The sequence below is a fragment of the Phytophthora sojae genome (assembly GCF_000149755.1).
Source record: "Phytophthora sojae unplaced genomic scaffold PHYSOscaffold_11, whole genome shotgun sequence".
In the NCBI taxonomy this organism is placed as follows: Eukaryota; Oomycota; class Peronosporomycetes; order Peronosporales; family Peronosporaceae; genus Phytophthora; species Phytophthora sojae.
The window spans coordinates 2134371-2162116 of NW_009258125.1; the positions used below are offsets into that span (position 1 = coordinate 2134371).

Genomic DNA, 27746 nt, shown 5'->3' on the forward strand with positions numbered 1-27746 from the left:
CACTTCGAACGGAGCGTTGGGCTCAATATTTCCAGGCGACGGCCCGGGATTAGGCGGCTTCCCCTTTCCAGAGGCGCAGTCCACACACTCCTTGACAAAACGTTCAACATCAGCGTAGAGGCCTGGCCAAAAGAACTCTCGACGCCGGCGTTTGTGCGTCCGCGTAATTCCTTGGTGACCGCCTTGAAGCTCTTCGTGACAGTGATGCAGCAAGGCCTGGCGCAGACCGTGAGGAACCACTAATCGAGGTTCATCTCGTGCATCTATTGGCCTAGAAGCAGTCGATCGGCTCAGATAGTACGGAACGTCTCGGGAATCCAAGACATAGTTGAGGCGAGGCCGATGAAACCTTTGTCGCCCAGGGGGGGTTCGTATAGCGCAGCCCAAGACTGTTCCCCAGGGGTTGACCCAGAGAATCGACTTGAGAGTCAACAGCAAGAAGATAGACCCAGAGATTCGCAGCCGCAACGCTTTAAACCCTGAGAATCACACTCCTTGGTTGGCGTGGGTACCTTGTGTAATCCCTGTCGGCTCGTTTGTCTTCGACGGAACGGCACTCCATCGGTTGAAAATGTAGCCTCGAAGAAGTGCGGGAGCGCACGTCTACTTCAGAATGCACCTCCACACCAAAAGGCAAACCCAGAGAATCAGATCCCCTGAAACCCAGAATATCACGAATTCAGGGTCCAGGATTTCAGTCAACTCTGGGACTTGGAACTCAGAAGACACCTTACCCAAATGCCCTCCTAGCTCGATAAAACCAACAAATACAGAGTATACAAACACTACAACTAGCCGTCACTTATTCTTTTGGACCCTTGGACGGTGGGTCACACACACACTAGGCTCACTCGAGTCTGAAATTCAGGGGCCTAGCTCCCCTGAGACTCACACAAACGCGCACCACCTCCAATAAAGAAGGAAAATACAATCACTATCAGTTACCTTCCCTTCACACAAGCAGTCAATACAAAATCCTGGAGGCGAGTACCTAGCACCCCAGAATACCCTCTGGAATAATATGAAATGGGCTACCACGAGCACAGCAAGTGACCCAACTAGGATATGGAATAGATGGATCACCCCAAGAAGCTCAAGGCCATCGCTGGTCACCACCTAACTGGACTTGAGTTTGATGGGGCCCACACAGACGGCTGTCCTTCGCCGTTGATGTGCCCTTAGCGTCCTGTAGTCTCGGGTCCTCCGGATTTCCGTCGGCAGGCTTGGACGCGGTCGTAGTCTCGGGTCCTCCGGATTTCCGTCGGCAGGCTTGGCCGAAGTCACTTGCGGAGTACAGGGTAAAATGAACTCTGTTTGGTTTTTATCAGCTACTTCTCTCTCTCTCTCTCTCTCTCTCTCTCTCTCTCTCTCTCTCTCTCTCTCTCTCTCTCTCTTCTTCGGGCAAATATCTTCTGTTTACTACGCTTGGGGTCAAACGTATTGTCTTGAGTATACCTTGGGTTCAGCGGTCCAAACTTGCGATCGGCTTGCGAATCCATTGTCGCACGGTGTCGAAAGTGCCAATTGTGGGTCCTTAGCCTTGGTTTAGTATGGTGCAGGACTCCCTCTCGACTCCTCGAAAGTATCCAGTCTGCGCATCCATAGCGGTTTCTTCAAGGTCACGCATCACTTTGAATGCAGACTGACTTCGAACTGACTCGAATCCCTGAGAATCAGGTGACACTCCGGGTCATCTTCTGAAATCCTGGGAATTCTGAGGAATCTTGGGGAGCTGTAGGGATTCTTGGGTGTTGGCTTGGGAAACACTTAGGTTCAGTATAGAGAGTCTGGATTTATGGTCCAAACCCAGAGAATCATCTTTGGGACTCTGGGTCACCTGCACTCAGGGAGGCGAACTCTGGGTCATCGTGCGACACTCTAGGTTTCCGTGCGACACTCTGGGTAACAAGTCTGCTGCAGTGCAGACTCGTGTGTATCTCCTCAAAGCCACACTTTTAGTGGGTTTAGCGGCCTCCTGCGCATGATCAGGGTAGTAGTGGGTTGATTCACAGGGTAATTTGATCCTCTGGGGCACTCTGAGCCACAGCAAGATGAGGCGTACTCTGGGATACATTCTCCAGAGACACTTTCCGCCAGACTTTAGGCACTCATCGTAAGGGAAAGTCCGCGGCTGGACTGAGTGTTCTCTGAAATCCTGGGCGTGCACTCCCAGGATTCACACTTCCAGCCAGTTGGGCCCATCTGCGGTCAGGCGCTAAATTCATCCCGAGAAATCACTTCTCTCCCACAGTCGCCATCCATGTCACACGGGTACAGCCGCGCCGTATCCAAGTCATCCACCAATCAGCATCCGATACAAACTCCAGGTCACAGAGGTGACGGCACATCGTCGGCAATTTTCTGGGGACCGCCTCGTGTCATAATTGTCAGCAATCTTCGCCAACCTCTGTGCTTCCAGTTCAGAGAGTTCAGAGAGATCACCTCGCAGGAAAGCTTTCAACTGTCGCATCCATGGATCGCCATCTTGGTGAGCCTTAATGCGGCGCCAGCGCTCTGCTTGGAACTCCAAAGGTGTCATGCCTGGGGTATCAGACTCCGTCTCCTCTGCATCACGAACTTCCGCTTGGGCTTGGCTCCGGGTCAGAGCGGCTAGCACGCGCGCGCCAAGAGAAAGTGGTGCGTTGTCATAATCTGGGAACTCATCTACGACTGCTCTCAGTACTCGACGCTCAGCAGTGCCTTCGACCAATGGATCGACAACTCCAGATTCAGACTGTTTCACCAGCTTCTCAGGGATGCGATTCATCAAACGCAAATGCGACAGCTCAAGGGGATCATCGATAACCAGTGATTCTCCAGCGGCTAGAGTCCGACTTATGAGATAGTCCGCAGCCTGGTTGAATTCCCGCTTCACATGAATCAACTTCACAGACTGGAACTTCTGACGAACCGAATCGAACTCACTTAACAGGCGCTGAAGGTTCGGTTGATGACAGTTGATCAACCCTTGGGCCTGTTGAATAGCGATTCGGGAGTCACCGACGACAACCAAGTCGTAAACACCATGCTCCATAGCCCGTGTCGCTCCTTTGATCAAGCCATGATACTCTGCATCATTGACCGTCACATCTTCCAGGAAGTAACCTCGCGCGCTGACCACAGTCCACTCTGGGAGCTTCCACAAGATACAACCACAGCTACCTTGCCTGGTAGACGTCTTCGCAGCGCCATCAAAGCTGAGCAGGTAACCTGAGAAATCCTCTTCCAACATCTCCTCACTAATCGGTCACTCGTCCTTTCCTAGGAATCAGGGATTCTGCCACGTTATCGAGATGTTCACGAGGCGTAATCCCAGCGCCCATGATGGCTGCCAGGCCATCCTCGTCCCTCTCAATCCGGTGAATTTCTAGATCCCAAGGCGAGAGCAGGGTGGCCCACCGTTGACAACGTCCCTCCAATGATGACGAAGTGAAAATCCACCGCAGGACTGAGTAACGAGTGTAGACCTTGATGTGACTCCCAGCAAGCATACAATGAAACACTCGCAGGACGCGCAACAACGCCACCACCTCTTTCTCAGCCGGATGATACTTAATCTCAGACTCATTGAGAGTTTTGCCAGTATACCTAACAGGAAAAATCACACCGTCATATTCTTGGCCCAAGCCAGCACTTGCAGCCCAAGGATTCGCAAGCTGGATCCCAACAAAGCCCTTCTCTCGGTCCGGGTGTCGTAACAGCGGCGTCGAGACGATCTTCTTCTTCAGAATCTCGAAAGCCTCTTTGGCGCGCCCCAAGTCTCGTCCTTCCCGGACTTGCTCCTCGGTCAGCTCGTAAAGCACCAATGCTATAACAGGAAGATCCTCGATAAACTTGTTGTAGCAGTTGATGCTTCCCAGAAATGACTGCACGCCTTTGAGTGTCGACGGAAATGGCAAATCATTCACACCCTTCGCGATCTTGGGTTTCGCTCGCAAGCCTTCGGCGCTGATTTCATGCGACAGGTAGCTTCCCAAACTCGCTCTTGGGCAGGCTCACGGAGATTCCCCAGTAGCGTAGTCGAAACAGCAACGCGTTCAGGTCCGAGCAGAGCTGGTCCCAGGTAGGCGCCCCATGGGCGATGTCGTCAATGTATGAGCTTCTATCCAGGACTGGGCCCATTGAAACTGGGGCTGGAATGTTCCGGTGGAAAACAGTCATTGTATCTGTTAGAGCTGGGATCTCCACTCCAGAATCGGGGACCGCTCGCTCGTCTACCTTGATTCCCAGAAACTCAAGCACATCGGGATCGACCTTGGCTTCTTCCTCAGGCGACAGTCGCACAAAACCCCGAAGATAGTTGTTCAGCATCTGCTGGTATATTAGGGGCGCATTTTTCAACCCGAAGGGCATGCGCAACCACTGGTAGTACAGACAAAAACAGAAATGAGCTTTGCCCTCTGGGTCATGGGCACCGCCCAGAAGCCACTCGCCATATCCAAGCTCATAAACCACATCGCAGCTTCAAATCCAATTAGCAAGTCATCTATCAACGGTAGCGGGTAGCAAGACAGCTTGATGAGCTGGTTCACCATCCGGTAGTCTGATATCCCTGCCGTTCTTCTTCAAAATGATTACGATGGGTGAGGCCCACTCCGAATACGAAGTCTCGATGAGTCCGGTCTCCAACAATGTTTTGATCAGCTCGTAGACTTGGTGGAGGAAGCGTGGAGCAATCGGACGAGCGCGCTGGGCAATGGATTTTGCGTCCCCAACATCCAGGTCGCAGACAACTCCTCTGGCAGGTGCGGGGACAGCATTGCCATCTCCTAGGAAGATCGAGTGATGATATTCCAAGATACCTCTCATCTCCTTGTTCATCTCAGGAGTGGTCTTGCCTTCGACACCCACATCAGCTTCATCCATGTTCACCTTCGGGTTGAGATCCTTCAAGTCTGGGAGTACAGCCAACTGGTCTCGTAACTGCGTCAACAGCTCGGTTCCTTCGTGGAAGAAGACTTCTTCATCAGGATCCAAGTCAGCTGTGACCACCCGAAGACAAATCGCGTACGCCACCTCCAGCTGCTCCGGGGCACCCTCACAGATCTTGACTGGCTCTGCGCGAAACACGTCCTTCAATTCATGTCGAGCTTCGGCACTACTGGTACCTCCACCAGTCAGTCCGCGGTCGACATCACCAGAATCCCGATCAATGACGAGCTCCTTCGCAGGATCTAACTCGTCTGCCTGCGAGGCTTCGGCTTCGTCCATGGGAGTGACTTCCGCGGCAGTTGGAATGCCCAGAGCCAGACTCTTTACATCAGCAACAGCGCTCGAGTGACTGCGGGCCTCTTCCTCAGTCTGACCCGAAGAGCTCATGGCTCGGCCACTCGCGTTCCGAGATTTCTGTAGCTCAGCAGCCTTCCGGACTTCTTCAGGTGGACGTGGCAAAATCTTCGTCGGCCAAACATATTGAGGTCGCAGCACTGCGGGTGGGGCATTCCGTTCGGCTTCAAGTGCTTCCAGCTCCTCCCGTCGCCAATACTCCCGCGAAGGGGTGTTCTGGTAAATCTCTTGTTGCCACTCTCGATACTTACGCGACTTCGGTTGAACAAAGCGGTCTCCTCGTGGCAGTTGCCCAGGCTCCACCAACGCTGCTTCCACCGTGTGTTGCATGATCTGGGTCCACTTCTCTGAGATATTGACCACACGAACTGCGGCAGACCGCCGTCTGGAGATGTAGATCACTTGCGTCACCCACTGATTCCCTCGGGCAGTCCATACCTCAGCTGTGTCAGCGTCAGCTTGACCATACCGCACCGGAACAATGATCGAATCACCAGGAGCCAAATACACCGGCTCACGCACACAAATTGGTACTTCCAAGATGTAACGTGGAACTTCCTTCTCTCCAACCAGAGGAATGTCTTCTTCATTCGGAAGCTTAGCCAACTGCTCACGCGCGCACAGTCGTACTCCAGCCGCTTTCATGAAATCCATACCCAGCAGACAAGCGACTCCATCTCCAATGTTTCCAACCCACATGTCCAGCACATATACCACACGCATTCCCAGAGTTAACGTCACTCGAGTCCGCGATCGGATGTACGTGATCACTCCCCCCATACCTTTCACCTTGAGTCCGGCGTGCGACGTCAACTTAAGCTTCAACCTCTGGGCTCAATATAGTTGTGCTGGCGCCGGAATCTAGAATGATGTGTGTCCGATAGTTGTTGGTCGCCCCATGCACTAATGCCACTGCATCTTGATTATCCAAGTCGTGGTCTGCCCACCACCCGTAACGTTCTCCTGGGTTCAACGTGAAATCCACTGGGGCTTCATCTTCAAATGCAGAACCTCGGAAAACGTAGTTTCGAGAAACCGGGCGCGATTCCAACAGCGATTCATCTTCACATGCAACGGCAGTCATGCATTGTGGGTTACCGATCTGGTGCCTAAGTTCTGGACCGACAAATGCAAGAGCGCAATACACTTGGGACTTACGCTCGACACGCCCTGGGTCCCTACCCAGCGAGCCTAGTTGTTTAACGACGTCCCAGACTAAGCCGGCTGTTCTTTCAGCAGTTGCTTCAGAACTTCGGTCGGCAAGTCTTGCAGCGCTCCTTGTCGCGCCAATTCCCGGACTGCCTTCAAAGCAACCCAATCGGCACAGAGCCCTTCACGGTGAAAGTCTCCGCACTTGGAACATGGGCGACGCGAGCACTTATATGTCGGGTGTCCAGCTTCATGGCATCGGTCACAGATCAGATCCCGCCAACAATTCTGAGCGTCGTGTCCAAAACTGCGGCAATTTTCACAGAAGGGAGTTCTTTGGGAGTTGTCTCGGTATGGAGATGGTGGTCGCGCTTGTGGAATTGGAGGGCACCAACCCATCTGCTCAGCAGCACGGAACACCTCCTCGGTCGTCGGGGGTCTGGGTACTTGAACGATAGTCTCAGAAGCCTGGGCTACGTTGATCTTCTCAGAATTCACCGTACGCCCCATGGACGGGGGCAGAGTTCCCGGGAGATAACGTGGTTCTGGTTTCTCGTCGGAGTCCGAGGGCGGGGAAGCCTTGTCTTCTGACTCCGAGACCAGGTTCTCGACCAAGTACGCACGTTCACCTTGCGTTCGACGCGGAGGAGGGAATCGACTAAACCTCACACCACTAGGCTTCGCATCGCGGGTCTTTGGAGGTGGAGGCGTCTCATATCCATCATCACGCTGCACCGCTTCGATACGCTTGAGAGTTTTCTCGAGTTCCTTCATCGACTTGAACGTTTGTCCCTGTAGTGTGATCTTCAGACGACGATCCGACAGCTTCTTGATAAAGCGACGGATGTGGAGTTCCCGGTCACTCGGAGAGTCTTCGTACTCGACGTCGGCCTTCTTGGCTGCAGCGTTGAGTCGATACAGGAACGATCCCGCAGACTCGCCATTCTCCGGTCCCAACTCATAATAGCGGTCGTACGGGGACGCCTCGGTTGCGAAACAGCTTCGACAAGCGCGACCAGTCTTTCTGGTCCTTCTCGGGTAGTTGGCGGAACCATGCACGTAGCGGGGCAGGTAGTCGGCCCAGGAGCTGACGCAACTTCATCTTCTCCGGCCAGACTCCCAACGCAGCAGCGTAGACAAACCGCTCCCACCAGTTCACGCGGTCTTCGAGCTTGGCGTGGGGATCAAACATCACCACCGTCCCATACTGGATATACGGGCGGAACGTGTACGATTGGCCGTTAGCGGCTGGTACTGTTGCAGGGGCGAGTTCCTCAGCAAGGCCGCGCTCCCAGTCGGAGTCGGAGCCCGAGCTGGACTCGATGCTAGACAAGCTGCCGCTTGAACTTGAATCTGACGATGAGGGATCGCCACCTCATCGCTTACTGCGACGGATCCTCTTTCCACGCTTGTGTTTCTGGGAAGACGTTTTATTAGCCAACTTCCCAGAATATCTGGGGACATGGCCACTCCCACTCGCAGAGTCCCGAGCGACACCTTTCGCTGAGCTCTTGGTCTCTTCCGAGTTTTCTTCCTTGACTGCAGCGACACTGGACCGAGTCTGTGTCGCAGCCTTCGGCTGCCTTCCACGCTTGGTCTCACTTGACCCCGTCCCGCCTGTCGCACGTGTCTTCGTCTCACTTGACCTTGTCTCACGTGTCTCAGTCGGCTTCGTCTCGCCTGGTCCCATCTCGCGTTTGACAACTTGACTTGGAGCTTGTATGGTCGCTTGAAGCTGCCCTGCTGACAGCGAATCCGCGACCACTTGCTGTTGCCCGATATAAGTGGGCGACCGTCCCGCAAATTTGTTGCAGGAAGTGCGACTCGTCGCGGTGGCTTTTCCACTAGATTCAGGTACACTAGTCGATTGTTACCGTAGGCGAGCATCATTCTCACGTTGAACCTTCTGGGCCAGGGCGCACTTCTGCAGATACGCGGACATGACATTGCGCAACTGGTCCTCGAACGCGGCCAAATGGGCAGTCGTGCTCTGCGCGATGCCCTCACTCTCTGCCTTCACTTCCTCGGCTGCTGCCAACACAGCAGCGGTGGCGGCGTCCAGGGCCGCACTCGGCAATGGCGCTTCGGGGGGAATAAGTGTGCCGCGCCCCATCTCGGGTGCAGGTACTGACGATGGTACTGAAGAGTGCTCTACCTTCACCGCGGCAGCAACCCAAGCTTCAGCAACTTCGGCGTCGCGACGGCGGGACTCACGTTCGGCGGCAAGAGCTTCTTCGCTCAGTTGAAGACGCTCCATGAGGGAAGCGGTCTGCTGCTGGTTGTCTAGGCAAATGCCACGCAACTGGCAGCCATGCCGGTGCGTACTTGGTTGAGGGCGGCCTCCTGCTGCCTCATCATGACCAGGGCGACCTCGGACGTGCCGGAACGCGACGACCTCGAGGACGACACACGAGAGGAGATTCCTGACATCGAAGACTTGGACGACGCAGATTTCGCGGTGGACTTCCGGGATCGCGATGACTTCCCAGAATGCACGGACTTCTGTGGTTTCTTCTCAGACTCCGGGTCCGCGACCTTTGTCGAAGTGGCTTGAGTCCGTGGCATAGCACTTGATGTGGAGATGCCACGGTTCATGCCGGCTGCGGGTGTGGTGGAAGACACGAAGCTTGGAGGGGCAACGACGTTGGATGCAACCCGGGAGCAGGTTGCGTCGAGTGTTCTGGCTGGAGACTTGCGCTGCTCTCTGATGCCTCGGGCAGCGGTACATGCGCAGGCGACTCCTGAAGGGGTTGCAGCGAAGGCGCAGGGCGTGCTGAAACCGGCACTGGATACGACACAGCACCTGCCGAGACACCGAAACCCGGGTCGGCAGCTGCCGCAGCCGCGCTCTCCTGCGCAATCATTACCATCGCCATCGGGCTTGGTCCAGGCATATGACTCAAGGCACTGCCAACCATGTAGTCCGCGGCGGACAAGAACGACGATCCTGAGGAGCTGTGCCCCGACAGGTCTGTTCCTTCAGCGGCCGCGTTCATCGACTCGTCGGAAGCACCACTTGGTCCCACCAGACTAGGAACTGAGTCCACACTCGCCATCAGCTCAAGAATTGGAGCTCTAGGGACTAGGCTCTGAGTCCGAGGCACGACGTTCTGGGATACCGACGGTTGGGGCACCAGACTCTGGGACGACGATGTCGGAGGCATCAGGGAACTGGGCGGAGATCGCTCAGCTTCTAAGGCCGCACGCTTGGGCGCTGGTTGTCCAGACGCGCTTGAAGCAAGACTGCTTCTTCTGGTCCGCGTGATCATCAAGCGGTGCAACAATTCTTCACCAAGCAGTTCCACAGCGTCGTCCGTCATTAGGACGTCTCCATCGGCATCAGTCGGGGAACTTGTACTTCGCTCGGATAGTTGCACAGCTGGGAGAGGCTCCAGCGGCTGTCGGATGTGAAACCCTACGCCATCCATCAGCTTGTTCCACTCAAGACTCTCAACTGCGAGTCTGAGTTGAACTTCTTCAACACCTCGGCGGATCAGATTCTCAGACACCTCGGACACCGCACGGACTTCACTCCACGTAGGAATCACATTGCGAAACTCGAAACCGGCCTCCATCAACATGGTCTGGAGCACAGCGACGCATGCAGCAGCCGGAAGCAACTTGGGCGATACGGTGACGGCCTCCTTATCCGAGACCAGCGGTTGCCGTCTGCGTTTGGCAGACAACGCCTTGATCCAAGACTCGGAAGTCCGACCAGCGTTCACAAGACCCAAGTATTTCCCAGTCTCGAATGCGGCGAAGACCCAAGCTTCCATGTCGTACTCTTCTTCTCCCTCGTCGTAGACCACGTCGACTGGAGAGATGACTTCTCCTGGAAGAGAGCTCCAGTGGCTCAGTTGTTCGGCTCCATACGCTCGGGCTTCGTCGTCAGCAAGACAGTTTACGTCGGATCCTGGGATTTCACTCGTGCCCCGTGGAATCAGCGGAAGCGGATCTTGGAACGTCGAGTGCAGCGTGGTTGGCAGTTCAGGTCCGAAGACACGAGTGCCAGGAGCAGGCCCAGGACCTAGTGGTGCACCGGAATCCGGGACCCTCCTCTCGCAGCGCCACATGATCACGTTTTCCAAGAGCACTTGCAACCGCAGGGCTCAGCGCCAACTCCGTCGGCAGACGTGCTGCTTGAGCGTCGGAACCACGGTCTAGGGGCCGTCCAGAGCTGGACTGCACAGAACGGGGACCATCACTTGAGAAGCTCGTCTTGGCGTCGAATGGGTCGATGTCGGGCGCGCTGGTTCGGCCAGCGCCAGTTGTTGTTTGGTCTCCGTCGACATCGCAGGACCTTGTCCGGACCCCGGAGGCGGGACAGGGAGTTGCAGCGGTCTTGACACTCGTTGAGCACCTTGACCGCGTCCACGACCTCGTCCGCGTCCTCCAGGACTCGAAGCAGGCACAATCGCGTTAGCGTTAGTAGACATAACTCTCACAATGCACGTTCAACTTCCAACCCCTGATCCGGGCACGCGCACCAGCTGTGACGAGGCGATGCGGTGTTTTCTCCCAGAAAACAGTTATAGGCCCTCCTTGACAGACCTCAGGCTACTAGAGCTTTGGATCCGTCTCGGCTGGCACAGGGTGTGTGTTGTCCAGTACACGCTGTTGGTCAGGCGCACGATGTGTATCCCTTGGGTAGCGGTTCTTTTCACCAGGAGGTTAGTATCGACCCCGTGAATCAGACAGCTACGCCGGGCTAACGCTAGAACAATCCAACCCAAATAGAGTTATACACGTTATACAATCACACAAATACTTCTTTGCCCTCTCTTCTTTCTCTAGGCCCAAGGCTAAGGCCAAAATACAAGTCAACTGGTCCAAATCCAAGACGCTTGATCAATCTTGGGGACGCGCACCACCTCTCGGAGAGAGGAAACGATCTACCCTGTCGCCAACTTCTTCAGTTCGACACAGGCCCAATAGACCGCAAATATACAACAAAGACGGTCTGCAAGCCGCCAAATATACAGATATGGAATAGATATGATCACTTCCAGGCCGAAGTAGTGGATCACTTACCTAAAGTACTTTGAATTTTGTCGTGGAGAACGGCCTTCCAGGCTGTGAAAGAAGCACTTGTGCCCTTCGAAGCAAAACGAACTCTGTTTGGTTAAAGGTCACATGCAGACGAAATCTTTCCTAAGCGACCCTTCGGAGACTGCGATCTTTCTGCGGAGTGTTGGTCTGGCCTTGAAGGGTCGCCAAACTGGATACCTTCTCGGAGTTGTTGGGTACACCTAGGATCTTGGAAGATGCCACAGTGAAACCAAGTGTTCTTGTGTTTGGAGCCTCGGAACGCCTCAAGCCGAGGTCGTTCTTGGAATTTTGTGGGAGGTAAGTCTGGGAACGCGAAGTCTGGGAATCGTTATTCCGGGAAAACAACGGGGAATCTGAGAAGTGCCTCAGCTCCCAGGTTGTAAGCCAGAGTCGAGTTCCGCCGTACTTAGATATACTGGGGAGGATCGCTCGCATTCCGTTGCACTTCATAGAACGGGATCAACTCGCCCACATTGATCTATCTTCCGGGATTCAGCGTCCATTCGCAGACATTACCCTTGTTTTTATAGGAGACTCCAAATCATCCAGTATCACCAAGCTCCACATCATTGGGACTACCCAGGTTCAGGTGCATTCACCCAAATTTAGGGATCGACACCGCGTCCCAATACAAGCTGCAGTTATGGAGGTACGTGTCGAGAGAGGGGAAGATTAGTGTCTCGCAGAAGACCGTAAAGATGCTCGATCCCATAAGCTGCAGGTAGCCCGATATTGTGTTGTAGTTCTCCACGACGGCCGATGCATTGGACGACATCGTATCGCCATCGTCGAGTTCACTCTCGTAAATGTACGTGAGTGTTTTCCTGCGGTACGTCAGGAAAAAATCGCGAAGGTAAACGCGAAGGCGAGTGCAATGCTCACGCACAGAATGAAGCGCTCGACTCGCAGGCTCATGTCCACGATGGTGTCGCGGTCGTCTGAAGCCTTCGCGTGCGTCGCATCCTCCGTTGGCTCGCAGTGCATGAAGCTGTGCTTGGGGCTGTCTTCGTGACCGAGTTGGTGCAGCGTGGTTGGCATGGCGGGTTGACACAAGAAGGGGGGGGCGTCTTCGTCTCGACTCGATATTTGGCAGCGCTGGACCGTTATGGCGGCGATCCAACGTGGTGCTGTCCCGGAAGAGGCCAGAAACTCATGCCCCTCCCAACTCACGTCCGACCTGGACCAAGCTACAGGTGATACCCACAGCGCGAGAAAGAAAACTTTATGGCAGGTGTAGTTGCGATCCAGGATGAAAATCATGGACACTTGGACTCCAAATACCTCCACAATTCGATGCAACCCCTCGGGAAGATTCGTGCGTATCTTACACATATGCCCTGGTCAGTTCCGAAGACGAAAAAACAGATAGGTGTGAGGTGTTGAGATCTTCCCGTACATGCAGGAAGTTGTTAGCTTCAATAACCCGCAGCCACAAGACCACTTACAGCCAACGAATACGAAAGCGGTGATGTTTGACCTCGCACGAGCTGTTGGTATTCTGCTTGATTAAACATGAACTCCCGTGGTGTTTTAGCCTTGCTTTGCATTCAGGTGAATTTATGTCACTTACTTAGCAAGCCCACGGCTACCGACAGTGCTATCTAACGAAGATCTCCTCGATGAAGCTTTAACATCAGCCGCATGGAAGGTAGACTCGTGAAGTTGATGTAGACATTGGCAAATTTATCTCTGCTAAGCTCGCCTCCTTCTGGGTCGATGATGACGGCTCGTCCTTGGACGCGATAGGCTTCCTTCTTAGACATAATCTGCTCGGCAGCCATCCCGTCGCAACACTTGAGGCATTCTCCGATTGTAATGCAAGGCAAGCTTGCACTTCGTCGTGTTCGTTGCCACGCGTGCTGCGCTTGTGACCTCGCCGTGGTCACTCAGCACATTCTATTGACCGCCGGATGAACTCGACTATCTCGGACGGCTTCCGGGCGACACTGCAAAGCGCACGGCCTGGTGGCACTGAGAACGCCATCCCGGGTGGCCTATGGATGGAGTAGCTGCGGCGTATGAAGCCGGTACGCGGCTCAGAGCTGTCGGACACGTTCAGCAGTGGCTTACACTGACAAACAAAGTGCGTAAGCAAACGTCAGTTTGACCGGTTAGAGACGTCATTTGAACCAATTACAAGAACCGGTAAGAACTGACCTCGCCTTACTTCATCTTACACATGCGCGCTTCCAGGGCTACTGAGCGGCGGTAAGTTCTAAACTGGAGCGAGGAACCCGTTTTGTGCTTTTTCGGTAGTGTACGCACATAAAGTTCTAGAGGGGCTGCATACAAAATATGAAGGTCGAGTCATGTTGGCACGTCAACCACCATTCCGCTATAAATCATGAGATTGTACGGCAACTGTATCGCAAATCAGTAAGTGTACCCCATGGCCCGTGGTATGCAGCCTTGACGTCCGTCCGAAAGGATGCAGCAGAAATGCACACTAATCGACCGCGAGATGGGGCTCGACGTGTGGTCTGCATGGCACAAGTGGAGTGCTCCTCGTCCAAGTCGAGTTGAACACGTTTTGGCCCTCGCCCAGCTCATTGCCGTACTCGTTGTCGAAGAACGAGGCCTTCTCAGTGGATGGCAATTGTATAGACTCTCTTCGGGCACTGATGCCCTGGGTAGGACTGATATGCTGGGGGCGAGCAGTGGTCTGTCGAGTCGAAGCACTCGACAGATCGCATCTTCATGGAGATCTGCGTCCGTCAAGTCCCGGGCGCGACACTGTCCACATTCTGTCGAGCCTTTGGCCCGCGTGCACTTGAACCCATTGATGATCAACGATCAACGGTTGACCACTACCGATAAAACTAGTAGGGCGAGACGGCGTGACCCTCTCACCTCCGTTTCAACGCCGATCATATATAGTCCTCCCGAAACACAGCGAACACCTACGCCGGTTTGTGAATGGCCTTGGACGTACCGATCCACTAACTACTTCACGCTGTAGGCCACGGCTACTGGTGACCGGTTCTTTCTTGTCAAAGTCGCAAATGTTGTGCCCGCCCGCTAACTACACGCAGATGCTACTACGTGAAAGCTGTACGAGACGCTAATAGAGCGATTTTGCGCTATAGGGGACTACTAACTAGTTAATAAACTTTTCTATATACATGTAGTATTTTACATGCCACTCAAAGCAATTGTGTGGCCGGTGCATGATACACTGTGTAGCTTTGAACTTCTTTCTACATGTAGATACGTCACCCAACGATAACAATTTCGAACTTACTTTCTCCAGCTCGACGTCGTGAAAGTCGAATTGCCCGCTGCCTCGGCATAACTGTCTACTGCTACACAGGAGACAGCTCGATCAGGGCGAAGGCCAGCAACGACCTTTGGTTATAAGGATTTCAAGGTATTTCATTAAGTCATGAAGGTAATGATCTGTGCTTCGTTCTGCTATCGCACATGCAGGGATAACGACTAGCGCACATCAGTTTGCAATGCACGGAGGCGAAAATCGGAGGTGAAAAGCTCGCACGGGTGGATGCCGCGGCGGCACTGCCGCGCGCTTGTCTACCTTCAAGCACCGCTTGAAGCTATGAGGAGACCAGCTGGTTCGGCCTGCTGGAGTCGTCCTCGCGAAAAGGGGAAAGTATTGCGTGTAATCTACTTAAGTATTATCTTACGTCCTGGACAAATCCCGGACCACGTCTAGGACATCAACCAGGATCTAAATCCGTGGTTGCAAGGGCAGCGAAACTTTATTATGGCTAGGTCGGGCCATCGGTACGGCCTCTTCAAACTTTTTACAAACTTACAGGTAGATCTTCTTAGGCTAGTCGCGCTTGGTATGCAGCACGATGGCATCGACGATGTATTCGTTGAACAAAATACAGTCGCCGTTCGCGAAGCACAACCGCTTCTTGTGCACCACGTCCGGGTACAGGTCGTCCGTCAAGATCTGCACGTACTGGGCAGCGGGGGTCGTGTCAGGCGACAGCTTCACTCGAGACGTGGGAAGGTAAACCACGCACAGCATGAGTACGACGATGAAAATACAACCAGCTAACGTCACCAAGGCCGTCGTAGTCGGGACGTTCACTTCAATGTCTGTCGTAGCAACAGCAGTCCCGTTAAGCGATCCTGAACCAGAACTGCTCGATGCCATGACGGCCGAGAGTGCCAGACGCCGTCGAGACATGAGACCCGCGTAGGATGTCGGGACTCCACGCTGCAACAGGTAAAACAACGCCACAGAGTACATTTCTTGCGACGACTGACCGTCCAGGTAGAAGTGGTTCGTCTCGATGTGATTTAGGTACGAGTCCACCCGCGGATCGCAATCGGTCGTTTGACTTGGACCCACGAGCATACCGTTCGCTGATACGATTCAGTGCCAAGACGTGAGGACTTCGTCTTCCGGACGAATCATATCCGGGATCGCGGCAGGATGCAAAGTCACGAGAGCAACAGGCCGTGCCACGTGCTGTGTAGCCAACGCGTCCTTGCCAACTAGCAGTACGCCGTCATCCGTTGCAAACAGCAGACTCAAGCCAAGGCACTGCTGATCGCCATCGTCCGCACATGCCGCGTCGTGCTGAATGTGTAGTGGACTCATTTGCCACGAGAGTTTGCCCATCGACGGTGTCAGCACTTCGTGCGGAGTATGAGATGTTCCGAGGTCCTGTACGTACTGGTTCCCGTCGCTGTAGACCAAGGCGGAGTTGTCATCGTGCTCGTACGTCGCGATGGATACGCCTGGTTACATGTGGCGTTTCTCCAGGACGCTTGTTGACGTGGCATACAGATCCACACCGCGTAGTTCCCACATTGTTGTGGAGTAGCGCCCTCGCAGAAATCTCGCGAATGCGATCTCGCACAAACTCGGCGCGTCTGGATAGCGGTCGCGCCGAGCAAATTATTCCCGGTTGTTGGAGTAGCGTATCTTCGAAATACAGGCCCAAGTCTTCGCAGGCTTCGGAGTTGGGGGTTCTTGTGTTGACGCTTGTTCCTTGTCGTAGGGGGTCGAGCCTTGGGCGTGCGGCGTTATCGGGCCGGCGTTTCCTCGGCGTTCCCGTCGGGCGTGCGGCGTTATCGGGCCGGCGTTTCCTGGGGCTTGCGTGGCGTTATCGGGCCTACAGGGGGGTCTTGTGCACGGCGGTTATCAGGCCAGTGCGGTCCTTCGCCTAGGCAGCGCGTTATCGGGCGCCCACCTAAACGGTATACGTTTAACGTGCCTTTGTTCCAGCACGGGTCTGTGGGGGGTGAGCACCCGAACCAGCAAACGACGGGGGCCGCGATATCGAGGCGGCTCTACTTGCCGGCGCTTGGTGGTTCCCCTGGAACCTCGGAGAAGACGGGAGGTCTTTGTGGTTCAGAGAAATTTCGGGACTGAGTCCTTACCCTATCCTATGCCCTAGCTACTGGCTACTCCGTACTACTGCTTGCTAAGCCTATCGTTCTGTGCCTATCCCTACTTCTGTCGTGCTTGCACTGTCGTCCTTCAACCTGATTTGCGTGGCGTAATCAAGATCTTACCTCGACGCGTTTTGGTCGGCGCGTTTTGCTCGGCGCGTCTTACTCGGCGCGTCTTGCTCGGCGGGTTTTGCTCGGCGGGGGATTAGGGTCGACGCGTTTTGCAGAGACGGGGCGCTGGTCGACTCGTTGGATGATTACGCGTCGAGTTGGACTCTGTCGCTGTGTCTCGCGGCCCATCACCCGCGTCGACTTTCCGTCGACCTCTGCCGCGCGTCGCCCCCATCAATCGCGTCGCGTTTCATCAACTGCGTCGAGTTCATCATCCGCATCCATCAGCATTCGTCTCGGCGCCTTCTTTCACCGACGCCGACGTGCCCGCTTCCTCGCTGGGCACTACACCACACGTCGATACGAAGTGTTGCTCCTCGAACATGCCGGACGACGTCAGCAAAACTGCGCAAGCACACGGTGTATTCATGTTCCGTGCGCCGACTCATCACGAAAAAAGCACCAACTTGGTATGAACGCCCTCGGTCCGTGAAGCCGCAAGTTATCACTGGATAGCCCAAGTTGCTAACCTTAAACGTGGCATCCGCATGGAACTGCACAAAATCACCCGAGTGGCAAAACCGTAGGCAGCTATCGATAAGTGCGAGAGACGTCACCCCAATAATGAAAGGAGCGTCGTCCTCGCCGGACCCCACATAAACAAAGCCATCCGTGCCCAACTTAGATCCAAACAGAAAAGCGGAATCTGGCTGAAGTTCTGGATTGTAGCGGCGAGCGCGAGCCATTTCATCCATGCCTTAATTGAATTCTTGGTGCCCTTCGAACGCCGGTGAACTTTCAGCGCATTTTGAATCTGGGAGAGCTCTGGCCATCCGCCTTTAGATGGTTTGATATTTGCTTGCTTCTTGAGATGTGCCAGAATAATACGTGGGGCGTTCCCAATCTCGTCTTGTGCCGCGATATCTGCTTTCATCGGCTGAGTCACAACTGGCCGATGCTCAGCAGTACAGGGAAGAACACCACGGGCATGTGCCTGCTCGTTTACAGTTAACTGCCACTTGTCCTGAGCTGTGCAGTAGAACACCTTCCAGACCACGCCACATTTGCCAAACTCGTGACAAGTGCTGCTCAAGTACCGAAGACGTCTTTCTGTCATCGTATGTTCACCAGCACAAACACGGCAGTTGTCAAAGTCGACCTTGTGAAATATCGCCGAGCAGTACATCGACTCGTCATGGTAGTCATCGAATTCCCCCGTGGAATTGTGCACGGCTAGCTGATGCCAGCCAGTCATGGCCGGTCCTGAACGAAAACCTTTGTCTGCAGCCGCCCGTGTGGTAACTTGGCCATCAAAATTAAGCTGATATTTATATGCCTCACAGCGGTTAGCGGTTATATTGGTGCCCCACACATATAGTCTCTCCCTGTTGTCACTCCAACTGTATGGTGCAAACCCATATTTATATTCACTCCCCATGTACGTATATTTGTGCCTACAAATCTGTATATTTTGACACCATCGTCAACGGAGCCAATATCGGGTACCAAGACATGAAAACCTGGACATATAAATTTAGTGGCACCACTTATGTGTCAGAGACAGGACAGAGACCCAAAATAGCAACGGAGCCAATATTAGGTACCCAAATTCGCGTGTCTTACACTTAGGCTTGCACTACGCACGCTAACTAGATCAGCAGAAATGGATGTTGATCAAGCGCTCTTAATGGGCATTAATCAGACGTTATCCTCCTGTGTTTCCAATGACGAGATAGGGATTCGCGTGAAGGTATGTGGTTTAGCAACCACAGACCCACTGATAAGAGCTCCTATTGAGTTGTGCAAGGTTGGGTGTGTGTGTAAATGACAGTGGTCGTGAATTGCAGAATGGACAGAAAGAAAGTGTGGAAATAAGGTGTGCGAAGAGTGGTAAATGTGGTTGGACATATAGGTTTTCGTATACGAGGAATCCGATGGTACCACTCTATATATATATATTACGACCCGGATGAACGTCCATCCTAGGACCTGTTAGGGTCTGTTTTTTTTAATGAGATACCACTACTGTAGTTTCTTTATCGTCTCGACAAGCGCAATCAAAAGAGGTTGCTCAATAAAAGAGTAGCAAATGCGTTTCTATCGTCGTTACCTTTGTGGTTTGGGTTGGAGCGGTTGACCGTCCGTTCTGCTTATGCTACACGCTGGTACCGCTATGTCACCACATAACTAGCTCAAGCAAATGGCATAGCAGGCATTCTACAATCCACGCTAGGTTATTTTCTAAAATGCAGTGAGCTACCTATATATATAATGTAGCACTTACACCCCGCAATGCGACGATTAGCTTGGTAAGGGATCGTATTGTATGCAAACGATTTAGGCTCCACCTTGCTGTTGTTTGTGGCCTTATCGATAAATCGATAAAACAAGTTCAACACAGCAGAACGCAGGCTGAACGGGCGTGGAACTGACGTGATAGCAAACAGTATCGACCAGAATCAACGGATTGTAAAACTGTAAATGATAGAACACTATGGTGGTCCACACTATTAATAGGATGCAGTTCGTGCCCCCCCCCCAAAAAAAAAAAAAACGGTAGTGGAAATTGCTTGAGGGCTTCGGACTCTTGGAAAGTTTTCGTCTTCTTTTTATACAAAGAAATCCCTTGTCTATCGTTGCTTTTGGTGTCGCTCATAACAAAAAAAAATTGTGGTGAATTTCACGGCAAAAACGCCGAACGTGGCTGGGTTTGCACCGGGCAAATCTATTGTAGAAAAGGTTACAAACAACGCAACGGTTTAAGTTCTCAGTGTCGATCAAGGCAGTACTCTCGTGCTAGCGGTTTCAGACCTACTGATGCATCGTCCTACCATTTTACCTACTATAGATGGGAGCGTTTGCTATATATGGCTCACTTCATTAAGGATGGGGTGATTTCGCACCGATACGACATGTCTGGACACCCAAAAACGAGTAGCACTCTGCATATATATTATTTGATATAGACTGACCCAAACATAACTAGGAATGTGGCTAGATAAAAGGCGACCACTTCCACAAAAGTGTAACCTCCGCTGATATGTTTGAATAGATATGTCACAAGATGTGCACTCAAGCTACGAGTAGAGCAAGAAGTTCACCGATTCGTGACCAGAAAGTGATGGTGGTCATGTCATCGGGTTATGCCACCGTAATAAAATCGAAGCCCATGGCAGACCCAGGTGGGCCAGATGGAGAGCCCCTATGCTGAGGGCTAGGAAGAGTTCTGCGATTTACTCACAGTACAAAGCGCAGGGAAAGGTGACCCAACTAATTGCACAATCGATCTCAAAGCCTCCGAATCGTGAATGATACGTTTACCCTGTATGCCTGCTGACGTCATTTATCGTAGTCTTGCTCCAAGTCATATGTTGGTGACCGAACCTGCATCCAATGAGCTTACCGACTTGGCCGTACTACCCCCATGTGAAAAAACTTGATAACTAAAATAAAACATTTAGTAGTGAATCAGGTCGGGTCTGGAGTAAAGGCAACAGCCTCAGCCCTCCCGAGTCGTATGCACCCCTTGGTGCCACCCCTACTAGTGGCGACTCGAGCCTGACCACCGTAAGTCTCCACGTCGCAGGTATCCGGTGTCCACGGCACTCACTCCTCGACTCAGTAGCGACGAGCGGTGTCGGTGCTTCTTGCGGGCGGTAGCGTTCGGAGGGATCCGGGCGAGGAGTCAGTGTCATACCCGTTTGACGGCTTTTATAGCTACGGCGATTACTGGTGATCAAGATAAGTAAGCGTTTGGCTGTATTCTGGGTATCCCGTGGCTTGCACGCTATCAGCCAGCGATTTGCGGGCTGGCTTGGTCGGTCAAGCGTCGACGCGACTTTGACTCACATGAAGGGGTCACGCATATCTTGTTGACTTCAATTGACTGGCCTCGCGTTACCGCCGTGGATAAGATAGTCAAGTCTCAAGTTGTGCGCAGAGCGAGCGATGGCCATTTCGGCATCATCTGTTGTGTGCTGTTGAATTATAAAGATGTCCGGGTGACATCGCGTGAACGCGATGACGGGCGCGTGATTGAATGAGGAGCGCTCCCTATATTAAAACCGGGCCAACCGTCGAGCATGGAATCCCGTCGAACAACGAGTCGACGGTCGGGCAAGGGATCCCGACCCGATCACGTAGCGGAGCATGAATCGCTCCTGCAGATCGGCGTCATGGATGATAGCGTGGTTCAGCCGCGTACTGTCGGTATGGTCGATCGTGGCCGCTTCCCTAGACTAGGGTGATTTATCGTTGAGCGAGAGCGATTCGTCCTCTTCGAGCACCTGCTCGCGCTGCCAGAAGCCCCGTCGCGATTCTCAAGCGCCTGAGGAGTCGATGTGTGGCGTTCAATACGGAGAGGGCGCTAAACACCGGTCGTGCGTCATCAAAGTTACGAGCCTGCCTCGCGATGTAAATAACACCACGTACCTCCCAAGACTCTCCTGGAAGGACTTCCTGTGCAACCGAAGACCGGCTAGATTGAGCACGTGGGTCTGATCACCGAGGGGACCAGGTGGATGAGCTAACCGTGGGCGTGGTCAAATAGGAGTCGTAATGACTCGTGAACGACGACCCAAACTCGCCATGCGAGCAGCGCTTCGCAGTCCCCATAAGATCTGCGTGAGTCAGGTAGTACAATGTAGGAGACTGCCCACCAGTACGCGTGTACTTGGCGTGCTAGTAGAAACGGCAGCAACCGTGGCTCCAGCTGAAGTGGCAGCTGGAGGAGTGGCAGCGGCGGCGGCGACAGGGGTTATAGGTGCTATTGAGATCAGAGCAGCGATCGGGACGTGGTTTGTGGGGTGTGGAATGCAAAAGCGGAATTGACAAGCCTACAGCTTAAAATGGGGGCCACGCAAAACGTGAATGCAAGCTTGTTGGCAATGCTGTTAACGCTCCAAGTAGCAGGAAAGCACGTGAACCATCGATGGGGGACTCATTGACGAATACGGTAGCGCACAAAAATTGCCTCGGCTGCGTCGAAATAGGAGTGTGCCTTTTTTAACGCTAACGAAAAAGATATAGCCCAGAGGGGGGTAAAATTAACTCAAATCTATCGGGAGTGTGCGTGTGAAGTCCGCAACAGTGGCATTGGAGAGGCATGAAGACCCTGCAAACTTCACCACAGTGTCATGGTTGGTCATGACATTCCCTGCTCGACGCTAGGTCGGTTTTCAGAGGCTTTAAGAGCCGGTAGAGCGACGTTTGACAGCTTAAGATGACCTTAGCCCATAGCTTTTGCAGCGTGTTTGCAGGTCATGACACCCGTCCCAAGAACTGAATATGTTTGGTCATGTTGCAACACGTTTGGCAATGTTTGGGATATCTTATTTGTTTTCAGTAAATTTGTTTTCTCTCAGAAAACATGGCCTAGTAGTAGTAAACGGGGTCTCGCGTTCATTACGCTAGTTAACCTCAATCCGGCCAAAAGTTAAGGACAAAAAATAGGACCAAATTCCAAACGCTTCGCTTGACAACACCAAAGGTCTAGAAATGGATTCCTTGCTGTCACAGAGATAAAACACGCCAATTAACACGAAAAGTGAACGCAAAGATGGGGTCCATTAGAAGTTAAATAGTAAAACGTCGATGAAGTCAGGAGTTCTGAAGAGCGAGCTGTCATCGTTTTGTCCTTAAAGTTAGGGCAAATTTTGGTCCTTTAGTTGAGGAAAAACTTGGGAAGCATTCTCGCGAATGCGTTGAGAGCGTCTGCGCTCGCGTAGATGTAGATGAGCACTAGGTGAACGACGGTTGGGCGTGTCCACCATGGAACTAGGTCGTTTCCGCGACGGTGGCGGGGCACGGTTGTTGTTTTCCCTTGTCGAATTCAGTTTTCCCGAAACTGAACAGGGATCCGGCAGCTCCTTTTCACTGTGGAACTTTGTCGATGCACGACCGCGCCCCATTCCATCTTGGCGACAGAGAGCAACCATGCGTGCGCTACACTCAAACCGGGTTTTGAACCCTTTGTGGCCGTGTCCAGCGTTCTCAGTATCGTGGTTAAGCGAGCAGAACAGCACGCAGCCGTTTTGGGCACCATCTTCGATTTGTATCTAGCCACATACATACAGTACCCAAATGCGTGAGTTTCTAGAGAGTACAAACCATCACACTGGCGTTTATACAACGTACCATAACATGCTGATTCCGTTTGTTCAAGTGTCGGCGAATGAGGTCAATGTCAGAGTTGAAATGAACTCGTTTCTTGTATATGATTTCATGCCCGTTTTGATCGATGTTGCCAGTGTCTTTGTTCTCATTTCTTGCACGGCAACTCAAGCTCGTTGTAGCATCCGGTGGTGAGCGTTCTCGCAAATACTTAGCAGCGTCGCGGTAAAGGCCCTAAACGTGGACAATTTTTGCTTATGATTCTGGTACTCCGTGAACGAGCTGCATAGTGTTGTATTGCAAAAGAATCGGTGGGCCTGACCAGCAACAGTTAGTTAATATCAATTGCACAAATAATTTGAATAACTGGTGAAGTACTTACCCGGAAAAGCTGTAAAGACTGAAACGAATTGTAAATCAGCGTCATAATAATCCGCTGCACTATGGCCGATATCGGTGGTAGGGAAGCGTGACTTAATTTCACATTTTTCAGATACCGGGGGTAGACGTCAATCCCACCTTTCACTCGACTCCAAAGGGACATGAACGAAGGCAAGATGTGTTGAGTTGGTGGTAGCGGTCGGGGTCTTTGCTCGATGAGACGATTGAGTGCACGCCACATTGCCAAGTTCTGCAATAACGTGTCCAAATCGATGCACGGGTCGAGCTCTTTCAACGTGAAGTAGTGAATCCTGTCATCCGCATCATAAGCCCAGCTCATATACGCCTCGCATATGACTATCAGCGCAGCACGGTACGTGTTTGCAACAACTTCCCCAACAAACGCGTGCACCACTCGAATAATGCGCGAAGCGGTAGCATAAATGAGAAAACCATTCCAAACACCGCAACGCACGATGTTGTGAACAAATTAACAGCGATGACTGCTTTACGGGACTTGTTGCTTGAAGTTGTGTTCAAAGCCATTCGTCACAAGTTCAACCGACGCAAACATTCCGTATTCATCTGCTAACGCTTGCTCGCGGTCTTGAGTATCGTGTGCGACTCTCGCTTTATATTTCAGGACTGTGTAACATTCACCACGAACTGCTGTAACCATTACACCGATGTCGTCCGGCAAAAATGCAGCAAACGGCATATCACGACTACAAAAACAATATTAGAAATACGGTAAATGCACCCCGAATCGATGCAAATACTTACGAGCACAGGGGACCGTACGATTTGATCTCGTTGACTACAATAGAAGCGTGCCTCCGAAAAAATGGCGTTACGTGTGCCGCGATTTTGGGCTCGTTGTGCGTCCAAATCTCCGATCTGCGTGCGCGCGGAGGTTAAGGTGGAGGATTCCCTTGCGGCTTAAGAGCTGCGCACACTAAGTACGAAAAATTTGGTCCTTAAAATTCTGAGTTAAAGGAAATAACAAACAGCTGTCGTACTTAAGAGAGTGTTGGTCCTTGTTTTAAGGACCGACTTGATTGGGGTTAAGAGTCATCTGGTTGAGCCTCCTGGCTAGTGTAGCGTTCGCATATGTCGGATCTCTCTCTTCTGAGGGTGTGTAGGCGAGGAGGGACTGGATTAGCCGTCTCCCCTCTTTCGGGTCTTGTGCGTGGCATTGCAGTAGGTAAAGGTCAGCAGCTCGTCGGAGGCGATAGTTGTCGGGAAGGGTTCGGAGGTCGGCATCGAGGACAAAGGGAAGTGTGGTGCGTTGCGGCCTCGAAACTTGAGGTTCTGGCTTGGCGCAAAGAAGGCCTCCATGTGGCGATAGGTGGGTAAGTCTGGAATCGTCATTGAGAGCCGAAGGATCTGTCCGAGTAGTGTCCAGCGGTGCTCGAGGAGGCAGTATGGGAGCGGCTCCGTTCCAGTACGCTCGTAGAGATCGTCGGTGGAGATGACGTCGGGATATGTCACGCCGATGTCCTTGCGTAGTTGGCGGCGGTGGAAACCTTTAGTTCCGTCCTCGTCAGCGCCCAAGTACCGCAGTTGTATAACAGGATAGGAAGCACGTAGCAATGGTAAAGCCGCAAACGCGTGGCTTCCGAGCTCAGCGATGACCGAGTCCAAACCTTCCACATATGTTGGAGAGCTGCTGTGGCGAGGCTCTTCCTGCGCGAAACGTCCTCGACGTCGTTAAAAAAGAGCCTAACTTGCGCGTGTTGTGCCACGATCGTACTTTGGCGCGGTCGGTGCGATTCGTGGAGGCGGTGCACGGTCGTGTATTCGGTCTTCGACGTGTTCATGACGAGGGACCATCGAGCCAGGATTGCACGCGCTTCAGCGTGGATCTTGTCAGCATTGGCGGGGTCGGGGCAGACGAAATCAGCATCGTCTGCATCTACGATCGTGTCCTTGAGAACTTGATGGGGTACGTCGAGCTGAGCAGCCTCATCTCGTAGTGCGGCTTCTAGATAGACAACAAAAAAGAACAGATGAGAGTGAGTCCCCTTGCGGTGTACCTGTGATATTCTCAAAGGGGTCGAGCGTGTGGCGGCCAGTACGGAGCGAGAGTGTAGTTCGTTGAAGTAGTAGGCGAATGAGGCGGATTTCATCGTCGTCGAGGAAGTCTTTCAGCACGGATAGGATGAACAGTGTCAAAAGCGCGGGACAGATCAATGCCGAGGATGTAGAATCGCTTTTCGTAGCGTTGAGCGCGCGCAGCTATCTACCGGTGGGCCCATACTGCATCTGAAGTACTGCGACAGGGCCAAACCCCGCTTTGGTGGGGTGACAGGAATGTAGCGACCGTCAGAGTGATGCGCTGGAGCACAACGAGCGAGATCGCTTTCCGAATGCTGATTAGCATCACGATGGGTCGCAGGCTGGCACACTGGCCAGCTGGCTTGTTCGGCTTCGGGGGGGGGGGAGGAGGATTCCTTCACTGATGGATGTCGTCTCCTGTTTGGAGTCCGTGATTCAGAGTGTCGGCGAGTGGTGCGGCCAGGGTGGCCGCGCCATACATCAGAAGTTCCGCTGGAATGGCATCAGGGCCAACCGCTCGACCATTACGAAGGCGGCTGAAGGCGATGTAGAGCTCGGTCGCGGTGATTGGGTTACGTAGAGCCCGCGGGCTTGGATCCGGTTGGACTGGCGACTTGGTCGGGTCCACGAACTGCGTTTGGAAGTGCTGATTGATTATGCGCCCTGCGCGCGCCTTATTGAGGTCGAATCTCCCTGTAGAGTCACATAACGAGGTTAGTGTTGAGCGCTTCCGAAAGAGCGTCCAGGTTGCTTCGAACATCTTGGTGGAGGCACTGAACTGTTCGATCTTGGTCACTTGGGCGTCGATGATGGCGTTGGCAAGTTGTTTGCTGTGCGCCCGAACGCGATGTAGTAGCTGGTTCCGTTGGTTGCGAAGGTGCATGACATATTTAGTATGGTCGTCCGAGATGAGATGGCGGAGTCGTTGCTGTTCGGCTGTCAGCCGATCCAGCTGAGGGTGTGCGATGCGAGCACGAGGCACATACGGTAGATAGCCTATTGAGCCCTTTGCTGCCGCGAGGGCCGCACGGAATATGGCTTCCCATCTCTCGTGGTTAGTCGCATTCTTGGGCACCGCCGATTCTTGCTGGTACTGAGCGACGAGCCGGCTGTAGTTGGCGCGTTGACAACGGTCGTGTACCATGCTGTGAGTCGCCAGGCGAGTTGTCTGCTCCGTCATGGGTGCCGCGGATCTCGCGCGGCGAAGCCTAGCAATGGAGCCAATCTCGAAGTCCAGCGTCACAAGCTTGTGATCTGACGGCGTCTTGAAGCCTCCCCACGACTGAGCGTTCCGACAGAGCGGTCGATGATGCTGATCGCACAGGATGTAATCGATCTGGTTGAAAATACTGTGGTCGGTCTGGCGCAATGTCCAAGTTGTGATGTTCCGCGCTTTTCCTGAAAAGCTGTGTTAGTGACAAAACGATTGTTAGCAGCGCGGAATGAGGCGAGGACATGGCCATTGCGGTTACGCCGGCCGCGTCCCCAGTTACCCATGAAGACTTCGTCTTCGCGGCGACGACCGAGCTTAGCGTTAAAGTCACCAAGTACGAACGTGGTGTCTCGGCGTGGGAGCTGGTCCATTGCGGCATGCAAGTCTTCGTAGAAGCTTTCCACGTACTCCAGATCCCACGCACTGTGGGGAGAGAAGACCGTGATACCGTTGATGCGCTGCGCCATTGGGAGGTGCAGCTGGAGGACACCGACACGATTAGACTGGGCCCAGTACTTGTGTAGGAACTTGCGTAGATGCGGGGCTATAGCGAAACCGATGCAGTGGTGGATGTTGCTGGACGGCAGTGTCAGCAGGTAGTACTGTCTGATTTTCTGCTCGCTCTGGTAGTTGATGCGTGTCTCCTGAAGCCCGAGGATGTCGAGCTTGTAGCGTTCCAGGTCGCTGGGAAGCGTCTCGTGCTGCTTGCGCTGTGAACCAATCGAGTGGACATTAAACGCACCTAGTCGGAGCTGGCGATGCGCGCGCGGGGAGACCGCGGTTAAGTGTCCGCCGGAAGCGCTGGGTGAGCATCATGCTCCCCAAGCTTCCCGGGAGGATAAAACATGGCATGTATACACTAATTGCATTTGAATCGCTATTGGTGATAAATACATGTCAAATTTTGTCCAATGATAACATTATGATTTGGTGTTGGTTCAAAACACGTTATGATGCGACACGAAGCTATTGGCGGCGCGACCAGCGTGGCTCCCCTCACGTCGGCTGTCGTAGTACT

General features: G+C 53.1%; 5 protein-coding genes across 5 annotated transcripts; all 5 read right to left on the bottom strand.

Annotated features, from left to right (window-relative positions):
- Positions 1-2328: 2328 nt before the first annotated feature.
- PHYSODRAFT_340298 (hypothetical protein) lies at positions 2329-12522 on the bottom strand (the record flags this gene model as incomplete). Its single annotated transcript, XM_009538426.1, has 16 exons — positions 2329-2372; positions 2443-3136; positions 3669-3866; positions 3964-4443; positions 4513-6056; positions 6831-7380; positions 7412-7788; positions 7906-8052; positions 8332-8548; positions 8591-8710; positions 8761-9146; positions 9239-10462; positions 10488-10684; positions 10761-10825; positions 12104-12308; positions 12371-12522. 16 exons carry the CDS (start codon positions 12520-12522, stop codon positions 2329-2331), a joined length of 6600 nt encoding a protein of 2199 aa, XP_009536721.1.
- A 2752-nt stretch (positions 12523-15274) lies between these two features.
- PHYSODRAFT_254078 (hypothetical protein) lies at positions 15275-15811 on the bottom strand (the record flags this gene model as incomplete). The annotated part of the gene is made up of 1 exon (XM_009538427.1): positions 15275-15811. The coding sequence occupies one exon, from the start codon at positions 15809-15811 to the stop codon at positions 15275-15277; it is 537 nt and encodes a 178-aa protein (XP_009536722.1).
- A 1767-nt stretch (positions 15812-17578) lies between these two features.
- On the bottom strand, positions 17579-18151 carry PHYSODRAFT_527039 (hypothetical protein; the record flags this gene model as incomplete). The annotated part of the gene is made up of 1 exon (XM_009538428.1): positions 17579-18151. One exon carries the CDS (start codon positions 18149-18151, stop codon positions 17579-17581), a length of 573 nt encoding a protein of 190 aa, XP_009536723.1.
- Positions 18152-22607: 4456 nt separating this feature from the next.
- PHYSODRAFT_306418 (hypothetical protein) lies at positions 22608-24003 on the bottom strand (the record flags this gene model as incomplete). The annotated part of the gene is made up of 4 exons (XM_009538429.1): positions 22608-23021; positions 23101-23310; positions 23459-23768; positions 23933-24003. 4 exons carry the CDS (start codon positions 24001-24003, stop codon positions 22608-22610), a joined length of 1005 nt encoding a protein of 334 aa, XP_009536724.1.
- A 612-nt stretch (positions 24004-24615) lies between these two features.
- On the bottom strand, positions 24616-27544 carry PHYSODRAFT_340300 (hypothetical protein; the record flags this gene model as incomplete). The annotated part of the gene is made up of 8 exons (XM_009538430.1): positions 24616-25157; positions 25211-25441; positions 25494-25695; positions 25781-25829; positions 25917-26204; positions 26274-26875; positions 26971-27470; positions 27505-27544. 8 exons carry the CDS (start codon positions 27542-27544, stop codon positions 24616-24618), a joined length of 2454 nt encoding a protein of 817 aa, XP_009536725.1.
- Between the last annotated feature and the right edge of the window lie 202 nt (positions 27545-27746).